At 38.3% G+C, this 15818-nt stretch overlaps 1 protein-coding gene across 1 annotated transcript; it reads right to left on the minus strand.

Annotated features, from left to right (window-relative positions):
- Positions 1-356: 356 nt before the first annotated feature.
- LOC118797539 (SLAM family member 9-like) lies at positions 357-15536 on the minus strand. Its single transcript, XM_036556902.1, has 7 exons — positions 15476-15536; positions 9235-9531; positions 8231-8503; positions 8006-8131; positions 3909-3949; positions 3647-3731; positions 357-1185 (listed from the first exon to the last, which is right to left on the minus strand). Exons 1-7 carry the CDS (start codon positions 15528-15530, stop codon positions 1115-1117), a joined length of 948 nt encoding a protein of 315 aa, XP_036412795.1. The 5' UTR covers positions 15531-15536; the 3' UTR covers positions 357-1114.
- Positions 15537-15818: the final 282 nt, after the last annotated feature.

Consider the following 15818-nt stretch of genomic DNA (forward strand, 5'->3'; position numbering starts at 1 on the left):
ATCAAAACACAACCTTGCAACACCCAATGAGCGTTTTTAATCTGAATTCTACACGTCAGATGAAAAGAACCGACCTGTCACCAACACACTTGATCACTTACAGTTTTCGCTTACACACATTTCAGCACAAAATTTCAGTGAATTCAGTGAGTGTGCTGCCATCTTTGGACTGTAGAAAATATAGACGTGCAGACTAGAGACACTGAAAAGATAATTCATATAAATTTACTGATTTAAATCCCACAGTCCAAAGACATTCAGTCAGGCCAATTTGACACTGAAACTCCTGAAACTTTAGCTAGATGGACTTATGCTCGCCATCTTCTAGGCAGAGTTAGCCAACATGAGACCACCTTGGCATCCACATACAGCTGGCCTGCCAGCGCAACTTGCCTGCGGCCCTGGAGTTGGAGCTGGAGAGAGAGACAGTTTGGTCAGCAGCTTCATGGAGCACAGATGTTACCAGTCCTGCAGTCTGAGCTGTGGAGGAGTCAAGTGTGTCACCAAAATCGGCGAGGGAAGGTGAGACGACAGAACTGATACATGGGTTGGCCATACCAACAGCCATACAGCCAGTAGCACAGCGACGCCGGTGCTGGACGGGCAGCCGGCAGGGGCATCTGGCTTGGCATGTCCTTTGGGGGGTAAAGTCAATCGGAAAGAATTCTGCCCTAGCCAAAAAGAACAGCACAAGCAGAAAACAAACAGTAGCCATGGTGGGGTAAATGTCCATCAAACTTCTGCCAAATCTCCATTTAGCAAGATGGGAGCCTCCCCAAAAATCCTTACTTAGGGCCCCTAAAAGCTGGAGCTACCCCGTACGTATTTTTACTTACAACGAAAAGGTTTCTGATCTGTAAAGACATCCACAGCTGGAATTGTCCAGTTTTATGACTGTATCTCAGTGTAAACAAAAATGTTGTTTGAAAAAAAGCTCTGTTCTTTAAGACGGGCTATCATCAGCAGTGGGCCAAAGCCATCTTTTACACCCAGTTAGAGGAGGGCCAGTTGTACTTTTGTGGACTCGCACAAGATGACTGTGAAATCACTGGGAATCTTCTTAGCCTTCTGTGTAAATCAAGAGTGGCTTCAATTTTCAGTGATGTGGTTCCATTCAAATTAATTCACAGCTTTGCTGAGATTTGAAACTGTGGTATAAATGGTTCCAGGTTTCATAGATTGTATCTGTGATTGAAAGGACAGAAAAAAGTACAACCAATCAACTTTCAATAAGTTTGCAGATCCATAATGAAATCAATGAATAATCCTACAATAAAGCACATGTGCAGGTTTTCTCACCCAAAGAAAGTATTACAAACCCTCATATGGAAAACAAGACTGAAGCTTCTACACTCTAAAAGCTCTTTAATTGAATCAATGGGGTTTCAGTTTTCCTTAACTGATCTGGAAATGATTCATAGATGCTAGAAATGCAGGGCTCTGCTGAGATCGACCGCTGCTGAATATATTTAAGAAAATATGACATATGATGATTAAAAAATAGCATTTGTAGTAACTAAGTATGATTCGAAGCTACTAAATATTTAAGTTCCTTACTGAAAATTTGAAGGACTGGCTCAGATTAAATAATGTTACCTAAATAAGTTACAGACATTGTTCAAGCAAAAAATACTAAAATGAAATCCTTAAATGTGATCACAGGCTACAGCAATAAATCACAATCAAACTGCAAAGAACTTTGACAGAGACAAGTTGGGAAATGTTCATCATATTGAGGCTTTCTGTTAGAACAGAACTGTACTTGCAAAAAAAAAAACTTTTTATACAGTTTTATGGATAATGTATATACAGTATTGTGCAAAAGTCAGAAATATTTATTTATTTAATTTCTTGTCAAAACAGTGTAAGTTATTAATTTAACAGCAGATGTTTCTGATGAGATTCGAGATAAGATAAACCACTCGCATAAGAAAAGGGGAAGTCAAAGGAAATAAGTGAAAAACAGTTTCCAAAATTAGATACAGAGAAAAATACAGAGAAAGTGGAACTCAAAACAACCTGGCAAGACCTGAGAGACCACCAACACTGACTGAGAAATCCACAAATGGGGTGGCTGGTGGTCCAGTGGTAGGAGAGGTGAGCTAGTAATTGGAAGGTTAGCGGTTCAAATGCTAGAACTGATTGAGAATTCCTTAACCCTCCACTGTTCTGCTGGCGATGTTGTTAGGCAGCAAAATGACAAAGACAACGTAATTTTGCAGGATCGATAAAAATAAAACATAACATTGTCCGTCCTTCCATTGTGATGACAACTCAGTGCTATGGGTCTGAATGGATATGTACTGAGTAAAATAACAAAAAATTAGACAAAGAAGCTGCTGTTGCATTGTCCACCTCAGAGTCCAGACCGCAAAATATCTCTGTAGAAGGACATCAGTCTTCTGAAAAAAGTTAAAGCTGTAATAAAGGCAAATGGTGGGCACACTAAATACTGAAAAACTGATGTTTTATTTAGTTGTTGAGGCATATTTTTTGTTGTAGCTTGTTCAGGAAATGCTTTTGCATGTTGGTTTAGGTTGTTGGTTCTTTGGCAGTTATTCTCGGGATTATTCTGATAAGGACTCGTATTGTGAAGGCGAGGCTAGTTTTCCCAAGGAGATATGTGTGAGAGCAGGAAGAACTAAGAGTCAGTCAAGAGCTGACGGTTGAGAGAGTAAGATGTGTGCTGTGTAGCAAGGGAACTGTTAGAGATAACGCTGCTGTATATGGTATAACTGCTGGTTAACGCTGTGAGCTGTGAGAAGTTCCTCCACAACGAGGAGGAGGATGCAGAGCTTTACATGCATTGCTGCGACCACCGCAGCAACTGCACACCCACTTCGGTCTTTCCACCCTGGTGCACCAATGAAGAGGACGCCACAAAGCTAACGTTCAGCCGCTCACTGCTGAGGTGCAGGTACCCTACAGCACCTGTGCTGGCCAGAATGGTGGACAGACCAGGAGGATGAGGCTGCCCCCAGACTTTGTGGTCCTCTGGGGCAAGGACTTTTGTAAGGGGGAGGGTAATGTAACATGTTCAGGAAATGCTTTTACATGTTGGTTTAGTTTGTTGGTTCTTCAGCAGTTATTTGTCGGGTTTTTCTGATAAGGACTCTGAAGGTATTGTGAAAGTGGGGCTAGCTTTCCTCAAGGTGATATGCATGAGAGCAGGAAGAATTGAGAGTCAATCAAGAGCTGACGGCTGAGAGAGTAAGACATGATTTAAGTAGGGACCAAACTTTTAGAGAGAAGTCTGGGTGCTAATGGCATAGCTGTGACCAACAACAGCTGAAAAATAAAGCACCATGACTTGTGCAAAAGCTGTGTCTTTTAATAGCTGTGAAACGCTACAGTGTGTTTCCCGCTTTGTTTCCTGATACTTAATGTCAGTTTTGACTAGAAATGAAAGAAATGAAAGAAATGGAAGGTGGTCTCTGACCTTTGCACAGTACTATTATAGGACACAATAAGTGATGCATTTGAATTCACACAGAGAAGCAGAGGAGAACAAAACATGCCTTGTTGTGGCTGCAGTATGCACTCAAAATCCGAGCTTGGGGCTAAAGAGAAAATGCAAGCTCAGTAACAAAGAGGTTACAGCGTTAATAAATAAAACATATCTTGACATATCTGGACTGTCCATTACTTGTAGGTTGTGGTTTCTTCTGTACAACACTGTACAGAGTAGAATGTGTCTCCAGCTCAATAGGTGGTGTTGCTGCACAATTCCTCTGTAAACATGATTATCATCATTATGAAATTATAATATCCTGTTTCATGTTACCTTCCATAGAAGCTTTTACACAAATTAACAATATAAACAACATAATCCCTGAATCAAATAATTACAGTATTTATTGTCATTAATGTCTAAATGTCTACAGGAATAAGAATTATTTAAATCTTACCTCAATTTCTGCATAGACTGTGTTCTCACACTGTGTGGGACCTACGCAGTTTTGAATGAAAAAAATGAAATATTAACCCTTGATATCATTAGTGAAAAGGAACTGTAGACACAGTCCTAAATTTAAAAAGCTGTTTTGTCTAACTGCTATACAGCCACCGTTGGAGTTACATGCTAAATTACCGTTGTGAGGCAGAAGCAGACATGTCACAAATAGTAAAAGAAGGAGTAAAGCAGGGCTTCAACACACCATTTCATGCTGCTCCACAGTTCTTTTAAGATCCACATCCACCCAGATTCTGTCTCTAGTCTTTTATGATCAAGTGCAACTTATTTGTTCTGCACTGAACACAAATAGAACCTTTTCATTCTAAGCCCACAAACTTCCCCTTATTGCTATCAGGTCACTGATCAGTGATCTTTAAATTCTAAGCAGTGAGGAGGTTACTCTCTGATTGTGCTCAGACTGCCTCCATTATGTAGACACAGCGGTCACATTTGAACATGATGCAAATCTGCCCACCTTTGCAGAATGTTATGTAGATTTACTGACATTTCAAAGAAAGAGAGAGAAAGAAAGAAAGAAAGCAAGCAAGAAAGCAGCATGAGAAATGGGAGCTTGCATGTGAGAGAAAAAGGACTGGAAAATCTATCTAGAGGCCAAAGAGAGGAGGTCAGTGTTGTTTAAATGCTTGCTGACATCGTCACTCCTGCCTCCAGCATCCTTCATCCTTTGCACAGGACATGCAAATCTTACAGACTTTTTTTTTAACCTTAAAAATTCTTTATTATATATAAACAATTTACCAAGTGTAATTAAATATGACATATTGTTATTGTGATAATTAAATGAAGGTTCTTCTCATTGATTGATTTGGCAAAATGCTAAGTAGTTTATACTGTCTGTGCAAATTAATGTAAAACTTTACACGAACATTATCACTGATAAATGGTTTTCGAAGGAAAGGTCCTGAAGCCTCTGGGATGCTCTTTTTGTACTCAATCACGTTATTGACCTGTTGCCAATTAACCACCAGGTTTTTTTAGCATTGCACAACTTTACCTGCCTTTTGTTGCCCCATCCCAACTTTTTTGGAATGTGTTGTTGCCATCAAATTCAAAATGGGCCTATATGTTTTTCAAAAAAACAGGGTTAGAATTTCTCAGTTTCAAAATTTGATTTGTTGTCTTGTACTATTTTCAATGAAATATGGGGTTTAAAGGATTTGTACGTCATTGCATTTTGTTTTTATTTACATTTTGCACTGCATCCCAACTTTTTTGGAAATGGGGTTGTATTTCAGCAACAATAACGTTGATATTACCTGATTTGATATTGATCAGATATTATCTAGCTATATGCTTCCATCAGATTGGACTGTTTGTCATTTCAAATTAAATTTAATTAAAAATGTCTAGCTTCTACAGTGTTCCACCAACTTTAACCCTACATCACTGCAAATCCTAAAAGTCCAATCATTAAAAAAAAATTGTAAAAAGTTATTTTAAGCTGAATTCATCCACAAAGCTAGCATTAGCTTCATCTGACTTAGCAGAAGCTGGGTTTCTGCAAACTGAAATTGACTGATCTGGACAAGAGATGTGGATGCCTCAGAGTATTTTGGATCTTTCCAATGTAATGTTACAGCAGTCCCAATTGACAGCACTGAAGCACAGCACTGGTGAAAACTCATGTTATGCCTCGAAAGATGTTTTCAGAGAGCCTAGAAAAAGGATGTTGCAAAAAAGGCACAGCTCAACAAAATTTGCGGAGAAAGGAAAGAGAGACTTCCAAGGAGGTTCTACACTATAAGATGACAGAATTAGGGTAGGACAAATATTTGTTTGTTTTTTGTCTTTATTTGCTGAGCAGTAATTAAGTAGGTAGTAGTAGTACTATGAAGGAGTTAGCACTTAAGTGACATTTGTAAGAAAAAATCTATAAAGCAGAGGTGCGGTACTGATTCACACTGATTCTGCTACATGTGTTGGGTAAGCTGGGTAAAGTGCACTACAATTTTATTCACTTTCCATGCTTGACAACTATTTTTCATTCAGTAAGTGTGGGTGGTGTTGCTATGCTGTTGTTTATTAAAGTTAATATTTTAACTTTATATCATTATTTATTTATATCTTGTAATATTTGGGTAGCTATAATATGTTTCTAATCTATTGTGTTGTAATGTGATGCTGAGGAATATCAACCATCTTATGTTGATAGGTAACAAAAACAGAGAAGCCTGTATTTCCCACTGTTCATTGGGTAAAGGCATTCGTGCCTCCTCCGTCATTTCTTTTGTCTCCTTGACTAATCGAAGGCCCACACAACTGACCACAAAAGCTTCCACGGCCCACGAGAAGATTTTACGATCCAATCAATTTTCTAACTCAACTAATGAGATTTAGTCTCCAAGTGAGACTATAAATTGTTCAGCTTCAAAGCTTCATTTGATGATCTCAGAGTTTGCAAATCAAAGTGGTAGTTGCTTGTTTTCAGTTCCTGCCCATGTGAAGCTCAGTGCTCAGTGTTCATTGCTGTATTTTAGTTGCACATTTTAGGTAATGCTTGGTTTTCTCTGAAACGCAGTGTCCTCTTCACTTGTTGTTATTGTAGATGGCCCAGCCTCTGGATCTGTCCTTCTGAAACCATTTATTAATGAAGCAGGTATTCCATACGATGAAAAAAGAAATCATTTTACATTAATTTACAATGAAAATATAAACATAATTAGCTTGCATTTTGCCAGACCAATAAACAAGTTTTACCTAAATATAATTATTTAACAAATATTTATCACAATAGTAATATTTGTCATATTTAATTACTTTTTTAATTGAAACTTTTTTAAATAATTAATTGTGTATGTTGTAAAGAATGTAACATCCCAGCCTAATGCCAGGCCACCTCCAGCCACTAGGGGGAGACAAGGCACCACTAAGAGGTAATTAGTGGTAACAGCTGTGGGCACCCTAGGTAAGGGGTGCTCACACACTGCTTTCTGCTCAGTCATGAGTTCATGCTGACATGTGCATGTCTCTGACTAAGCTGGTAATTTCAGTAATTTCAGTTGTCTACCCCATAGTGTTCTGGTCGCTGAAAAAGGGAACCACCAGGTCAGACATCATTTAGGGTAAGCCAGCTGTCACACTATAATGAATTTTTAAAATGTTAAAAAAAGCTAACAAAATGGCCAACAGCTCCCCAATGGTTGAAATCTACTGAGCTGTCTCATTGGATCAGTTACAAAATGGTTGGATTGGTTAAATCTTCTTGTGGGCCACAGAGACTTTTGTAGTTAGTTGTGTGGAAAAAAAGGTTGGAAATTTTAACACAGTGTTTTCCTGTTTTGTTTCCTGCTTTTAATTACTGAAAAATAAAAAGCAGACAAAACATGCCCTTTACAAATAAATTCTTTCATATTCCACCTACTGTTAAAATCTACCCCTGAAGTGGGGCAGGTTGTAACAATGGAATTCTTTGTATCTGACACAGACTTCCTCATTTTGTGAGTAGGCAGTAGATTTCTACACTGTTTTTTATTTGTAATAGACAAATATGAATAATATAAAGGTTTGAAAGGTATAGAACAAACCAAAGCCAAGTTGTAGAGACAGAGACAAAAAGTGTAAAAAAAAGTGTTTACTGGTTTCCCCTACCACAGTGGTGTATATATATATATATATATATATATATATATATATATATATATATATATATATATATATATACACAAAATAGTTAGAGCAACACTTTTTATGAAGAAGCCAATGAAAACCCCTGTAACACATCAAGTGATCAGGTAGAGCGGCATACTTTTAAATGACTGATCTCACTGGAACAGGAAAATAAAGGTTAGGAGTTTTTCAGTTTGTCTGGTTTCTGAGCTATGACAACAAATTTGAGTTTCTTAAAGCTAATGTTTCTGTATCCAGCTGTGTTAACTTGCCAGTTAACAGTAACAACTGTTTAAACAACTGCTTTGACCTGCAAATTGCATAATTCAAAAGCTGTTTTTCTGACAGAAAATTGTGAAGAGTGATAATGATAAATGTTTACCTTCACACTGAACATGCATTTGAAATAAAAAAAAGACACACCTGTTGATTTCCTCCAGCAAAGATAAAAACTGATGAAGATAACTAGAAGAATGATGACCCCTATGACAACCACAGCAAGCAATAGCAATTGTAAGGGTGGGTCATCTTCCTGTGTACTGTGTTCTCCTAATAAGGGGCAAAAAGATGCATTATTAATCTTAGAACAAATACAGAATGGGTTAAAAAATAAGATGTGCTTGTGTTTGAGCATGTATGTGTGCACACCTTTATCAGCACAGAATCGTTTAAGTTCTCCCATCTCCAAAACAGCCTCCTTCCAGCTGGCTGGGTTGCTATGGTTACAGATAATGCTGCTGCCATTGACAGACAGAGAAAGGGTGATGCCTCCGGGTGATGTCACTTCCTTTTCCTCATAGGTTTCATTGTAGCAGCTGGAGTTGAGACAGAGGTCATGACCTCTACAGGTGAGAATGATGTTGCAGGTGTTGTTGCTGAGCTGGTGAAAGGCTGAAGACAAGACTGGGGCCTCCACTGGATCTGAGGTGCACACATAGATACAGATCACTGTACTGCTAGTAATGTTACACTAAACACCAGCCAACAATAAATCACTTACAGAGGTTATTAGCTTTGTCTGTTTTTCTGTCTCAGAACCTTATGAAGTCCTATGAACGTAGTTTAGAGGCCTAGACTCAAATATGACTACATCAGATCAAAATAATTAAAATAATACTGACAATAATAATATGTCTATAGCACTTTTCAGTAACACGAAGATGCTTACATAGGTTAAGATAAACAAAACATACAATATAAAGAATATACACAGACTAAATAGCCTAGAAGTTTCATTACGTCCTTTTTACATAGACATAAAATGTAATTTATGTCTGTTTTTTTTTTATTGTGTCAGTTGTACATGATTGTTTTACATGAAGAAAGCTATATATGTATATATAAGCTAGCCATGGTTTTTCAGACTAAAGTCAGACATAGTTGCATCTTTTAAATTATTTTTTTACTGTTCTTTTCATCCTTTTTACTGGCTGTGTCATCCTAAATAAAGTACTGAAAGGGCTGCTGCATTTCCTCTTGAACTTTCCAGATGTCCACTCTTGTTAATAAGACCTTAGATCTCAGTAGACTTATAATACTGTATGCACATGGTTAAATAGAGAATAAAAGCACATCAAATTTTGACTGATAGCAGCAGGTTTTTGCTATGAATGCATTTTTTCTGGCCTTAAATCTCACACTGTAAGACTTACCCAACACAGAGAGTCTGTACTTAACAACAACTCTGTTCTGTGCACCAGCTGCTTTTGCTTCATACAGTCCACTATCAGTCTTCTGTAAGTTCTTCAGTGTCAGGCTGTAGGTTTCATTATTGAACTCCACTCTGCCTTCATAAGCAGGATGCTGTTTACATTTTTTATTTTCAGTATAATATTTTAAAATATTTTTAGCTCTGTTGAAGACCCAGGATAAACCATCAAACACTGGTACAGGATGCTGTGTGTCTAGTCGAACTGAACTGCCAACCAATCCGAACACATCACTGGACTCTATGGAAAGAACAAAGACAAATTATTTGGTTTGTTTAGTTAAGCTGTTTTGTTAAATCTGTTTTGTTGGTTAGGTTGCTTCTGTATTTTATGACAGTTTGCATTTGCTAGTATTTTTTTTTGTTGCATTACTTGAAAAATATATACAATTTTAAAATAGTAAATATTCTTCAGTTATTAATATTAAGGCTAGAAAAATTCTGGCATCATCATCATCATCATCATCATCATATGCCCAAAGAGAAAATTTACACACTATTGTTCCAGTCTCTCATCATACTACAGAGTCAGTGCTGTTAAAAATAAAAACTTGAGAAGGTTTGAAATGTAAAGGTGAAACTTATTTTACAGGTGTTTGAAATGCATCCACACATACTTATATGCCATTTGTCTGTCCCATACCCCCATAAGAGAGGCAGAATTGGACTTGGTGGGGGTGCTGTGTTATTTCCTTGAATAAAATGTAAATTTTCTGGTCTCATATGATGTGATCGCATCTTCATTTGTCGAACAAGTTTTTATTGCATACAACATTGGATTATTTCCCTCTGGATAAACTCTAAACTCACCTAAACTCACTCGGTAGTTGTGTTACCGACAGTTTTCTTCTGTGAGCTTTGTTCTTGTACGAGCACTCACTGAAAAATGTTCACCTAACAAATAAAGCTCTGTGTATGTTCATGACATAGTGTCAGAAGTGTGAGAACAGACAGACCAGTGAATCCTACCCATTACTGGTGCATTATTTTCTCTGCCGTCTTCATGGCCACTGGGGAGAGGTTTTTCTGCTTTCGGGTAGAATTGAAGCTCAAAAAGAGAGTGGCTTGGTGCAGGTGAAGTCATTACTCTACACATTGGGTGCAGAAGGAGAGCCATTTGCATAAGGTGAGGATAAAGGTGAGTTATGATATGGTTGTTACCATAAGGTTGCATGCGTTTACAGATGCTCTCAGAGCAGTGGAGAGCCTGTAGAGTCGTTTGTGAGGAGCGTTTGAGTTGGCCGACACTATGAGTTTGCTACAGCCAAAGATTAACAAGGAACAAGATAGTAATCGGTCTGACAGACAGTGATGTGTCACAGAAACCCTAGTTAGAACTGGAATGTATACTAGAAAAAGTCATAACAATCCCACAAGTTCAAACAAATCAGAAAGCAGCCGGCTAACTTGAGGGCAGGGAAGTGGATTGATGAGGTCACAAGCAAACCAGTGTAGCTTAAAGGCACATGCCTTAACAAAGACACCAGCCATACCAAACATTTGAAAGACAGAATGGATCATCGGCCAAGAGAGATCTGCAAAAGACGTGGCTGGACACACAGCAGTCGGGAACAGTGTCCAGCTAGAAATAAAAGGTGCCAGAAATGCAACAAATTGGGGCAGTTTGAGTGTGTAAAATAAAAATGGCGAAAGAGTTAACTATGGAAAAGGAAGACAAATAAAGATTTCTTCCTAGGATCCATGAGTTAAAAAACAATGCTGATGACATGAGTAACATTTCAGTGAACAACATTTCAACGAAGTTCAAGATCTGGCACATCTGGCGACTTGTGCAGGTTTGAGCTATACTGGGGGCCAGTGGGCAAAAAGGTCATATAGGTCAGGGTTTCTCAACCTGTGGGCAGCAGACCACCAGTGGACCGTGAAGCACTCTCTAGTGGTCCATGGGCCTGAACTCAGGGGGAGGCAGTAGGTCGTAGTGGGCCGGTAGAGATGTATAAACAAAAACACTGCAGTCAGAGGCAAATTAGACGTCATCAGTTTGAGACAATGCAGCCACGAGCACGCATCGCAGTTAGCCAGAGACTGATAGGTTCCTCAGGGTGTTTCTCCTACCTTGTCCAGTGCAGATCTATCAAACTTTTTTCCTTAGTTTGCTCCGTTCTGACGTGTGTGAACACTCCACCTGTATTTGGGTCCAAAATAAACAGCTGAAACCCACTAGTCTTGGTCCGCTTCCAACCGAACCCTGCTCAGTTCACTGCTGGTGGGAAGTATTTTATGATGAGGGAAATCATCAGTAGAGCCGGCTTTCCTCTTCTTCTAGCGCTGTTTACTGTCAGTATTATCTGCCTATTTTAACATTTACTTATTGCTCTCATATCGTTCCTGAAGCTCGAGCTGCAGCTGATAAAAATGACAGACGAGCCATTAAATAACAGCGAAGATCCATGTTTGATGTTGATCGTAGCAACACTGATCTAAAAGCATGAGGTTTATTTCAAATAAGGCGCTAAAGCCCTCAAAACTAAAGAGACACATCGACACCAAACAGTTACTCCTGTGGGAAGAAGCAAGTATTTTTCAGGGAAATCGCGATGGACTGCCGCTCCAAATCACAGTCTACATCTACCTTTTTTCTTTTTTTTTTTACATGTTATGTTTTTTAACGTAACTGCAAATTTTGGTTTCTGTGATTGAAGTGAAAAGGATCTGATCTTTTTCAGGCTCTAATTGACAGGTTTTCAGTGTGAGTTAAAAAAAAGTTGATTTTAGTTTTTCTGTGGGCCGCTATGCTTTTTAGTTATGAACAGGTGGGCCTTGGGGTTAAAAAGAGATTGAGAACTCCTGATATAGGTGACCTGGGAATGGCTGCTGGAGTTATGTTTTGCCTCTGTGATGACATCAAAGACAACAGCCACAAAATTTTTTTGACAGTTTTTTTGACAGTTTTGTCTTCTTTAAAAACACTACATGGTCAGGGAATTGAGGCTACAGGCACTTTCAGAGTCAACCCCCTAAAAAAGAGCTACAGACAAGCTCAAGACCCTCAGTGAGCTAAAGAAACAGGCAAAAAGAGCATCCTCTGTCAACCAATGAGAATGTAACTGTGACAAAATGGGTTATAGGTCTATCGTTTATGTGGTCTTGACATGTGATGGTAAACATCCTCAGGATGTGGCACAAAGCTGGAGTAAAAAAGACTGTGCTGTGATCCAAATACATCACCTATTTGCAGTTGGTGTCTACTAATAGTCACATTTGGGAGTGGATCTGGTGAATCAGTATATTGCAGTGTATCAACAGAAGAAAGAACAAAAGGTGGTATGCACATTTTCTACCACTTCCTGGATGTGGTACGTGTGAACGCAGGGGAACTTCACCAGACGAAAAACACGCAAGCTTAAGACCTGTTGTCTTTTAAAGCATCTATTGCTCAAGCACTGATCAACAGTGGGGCCATGCAAAAGCGCTCTGGGGGCAGCCAAGTCTCATTCCTGCTCCTAAGAGAAGGTCAACACAACCTCTAAGCCTCTATAACACTGGAAAACACTGGCCTAGAAGTGCTGTCACCAAGAATGCAATGAGATGCTGTTATGAACTGTGCAAAAGGAAGACAAGATACATCTGTGTCCATTGCCAGGTTTCTGTCCTGACTGTTTTGAGGGATCAAATTTTTGCATTTATTAAATAGTTACAAAGCAGGTTTTTTAAACAAGAAAAATAAGCTTTGAGTTTAGCATTGTCTGTATTAGCTGTACAATATATTGCATTTTGAAGTTAATGAAAGACATACTCCACTAATGCATGGTCTCCACATATGTGGACATTTCATATGAAAATTCATATGATTTTTTTATGCCGATTTGAGAAATGAAAATCATTTTTTTAAAACTCTGAATACAATTTTTACTAATTTATGCATGAAAGGGCTAGAATGAGAGAATGCAGGGAAAAGCCTGGATGATTTTCTCTGCCCTCTTCCTCATTCTAGCCCTTAAGCCCTAAAGACTCGGACCAACCGGCACCTCCACAGCTTCTTTCTTCCGGCCATCCTCCTAAACAAGGACCCTTCTAACATCCCTCCGGTTTAATCAGCTGCACATGGGCTTTTTTAAAATGCCATAACGCTTCTGAATGAGAACCTTCCCACTTTCCTCTACTATATTCAGTGCACATATGCACTTTAACTTGTTACAATATACATATTTTATAAATATGTTTACATTAACATTCATATTTAAATTTGCTGCTTAATTCTCTGTATATAATGTATACACCGATCCTTGTTTCTACACTCATTGTCCATTTTATCAGCTCCACTTACTATATAGGTGCACTTTGTAGTTCTACAGTCAAAGAGTGCAGTCCATCTGTTTCTCTGCATACTTTGTTAGCCCCCTTTTACCCTGTTCTTCAGTGGTCAGGACCCCCATGGACCCTCACAGAGCAGGTACTATTTGGTTGGTGGATCATTCTCAGCACTGCAGTAACACAGATGTGGTGGTGATGTGTTACTGTGTGTTGTGCTGGTACGAGTGGATCAGACACAGCAGAGCTGCTGGAGTTTTTAAATACCTCAGTGTCACTGCTGGACTGAGAATAGTCCACCAACCCAAAATATCCAGCCAACAGCGTCCTGTGCGCAGCGTTCTATGACCACTGATGAAGGACTAGAGGATGATTAGCTCATACTGTACAGCAAGAGATGAGCTATCGTCTCTGACTTTACATCTACAGGGTGGTCCAACAATGCAGGTATGTCTAATAGAGTGGACAGTGAGTGGACACAGTGTTTAAAAACTCCAGCACCTCGGTCTTCCAGTGCTTGGTTGTATCTGTATTAATCTTCCATTGCACAACCTTCAACTTGCAGTTTGTTTGTGTGTCTATATTGTCTATTTTGTTTATATAGTATATCTTTTTTATATTTAATTAATTGAATTAAATTTTATGTTGACACCTGCACCAAGAGAAATTGCTTGTACACCTGGTACTTGGCATATACAAATTCTGATTCTGATTCTTCTGATGTATCTTGAATGTAGGACTAACCTTTGAAAAATTAAAAACACTTTGGGGTGGATACAGGATGGAGGGAGGTTTGAAATGTTTGTTTTCCTGCTACCTGGCTAATGCAGAAGGAAGGCAGATGGGCTGGAAGTCAAGTATTATGTCTGTATTTATAGGCCTCTAAATCAGTGCATATCTTCATTGTCATGGGGGGGATTGTGGATTGTGTCAAACCGATGAGGCTGAGAGATACAGTGCTATCATGACAAAGAACATATTAAAATCTGTTTCTCAGCCCGAATGCCCCTTTAAACGAATTTCCTAAAAAAATCTAATTTGCAAAGTTCCCTCTTTCCATACATAGTTGATCAGCCTTAAGCTGGGTGATCCAAAAAGGATTAAGGTTTCTATTTCTTGTTAGCTACATGTTAGCTCTTGTAACATTGATTCTTTAGTGAACCATTCTTTTGAATTGTTACAAGATTTAGCCCTAGATTTACAAACTTACAAACGCTGAACCTAAAGCTTTATTGAGTGTACAGTAAGAGAAAGCAAGTGAATTGGTCAGCACTAGTCTTCACAGTTTTAAAGAAAGTCATTCTTCAGTGCAGTGTATTAAAGCGTTTCATTAACACTGTATACACTGTCAAAAGAAGTACTGTGCAGGTACATTTTTCGTTTATCAAGGTGCAAACCATTTAAATGAGCCTTCAAAGGTATTACAATGGTTTTAAGGGCTAATTTTGTATCTTCAGTAAGTTTTTTGCAAGAGAAAAGTACATATTTACAGCTTTTCATGTCCTGATGTTTTAAAACAGAACAACGAAATAAAAGGCTGGAGACAACAGCTGGTATGTAGGGTCAAAAAAGGCTTAAAAAGAACATTTCAATGTAACATGGTACGATTATATTGCCTAACTAAATGTACTGAAGACATATTCTTCAGGGTACCACCCCAGAGACAATTTAGTACCTTTTATCTGAGAGTGCACTACAACAAAATCTATCCTTCAATCCATACTAAGTCCTACTGACTTCATAATCTATATTTTAAGCATCCCTTGAACATAATAATGACCATAGCATGGTTAAGTTAAAGTGATTTATGATGATTTCTTCATCTATGATGTGAAAATAGTTAAGATAATTACTGGTTATAATATAGTTTAGTCTCTATAAAGTAAAAGGCAGTAATGAAGTTTAAATTTTACCTGTGATCGAGACCAAACTGAAGAGAACAAAAATCAGCTGTGCTGTCACGGCCATCGTGTGAGGAAGTTTCTAAACCAAGGAAGTAAGCAGAGGTTAAAACCTCTATAATGAGCAAGACATAAAAAAGTAGGAAATAAGTGAAGAAAAATGAACAAAGACACTAAATAATATGTTGTCATTGTAATGTATACATAATATAAGCAATATGTCATTATACTCAAGCTGACAAAGCACAGCAGGAATGAATAGGAAACATTTAGTTCTGTGGAAAATAAATGAGGCTGTTCAGGTTTAGCTTGAGTATCTTTTCCTATAAAGCAAAAAAACAAGTGTATAATATTA

Source organism: Colossoma macropomum, unplaced genomic scaffold (genome assembly GCF_904425465.1).
Source record: "Colossoma macropomum unplaced genomic scaffold, Colossoma_macropomum, whole genome shotgun sequence".
Lineage (NCBI taxonomy): Eukaryota > Metazoa > Chordata > Actinopteri > Characiformes > Serrasalmidae > Colossoma > Colossoma macropomum.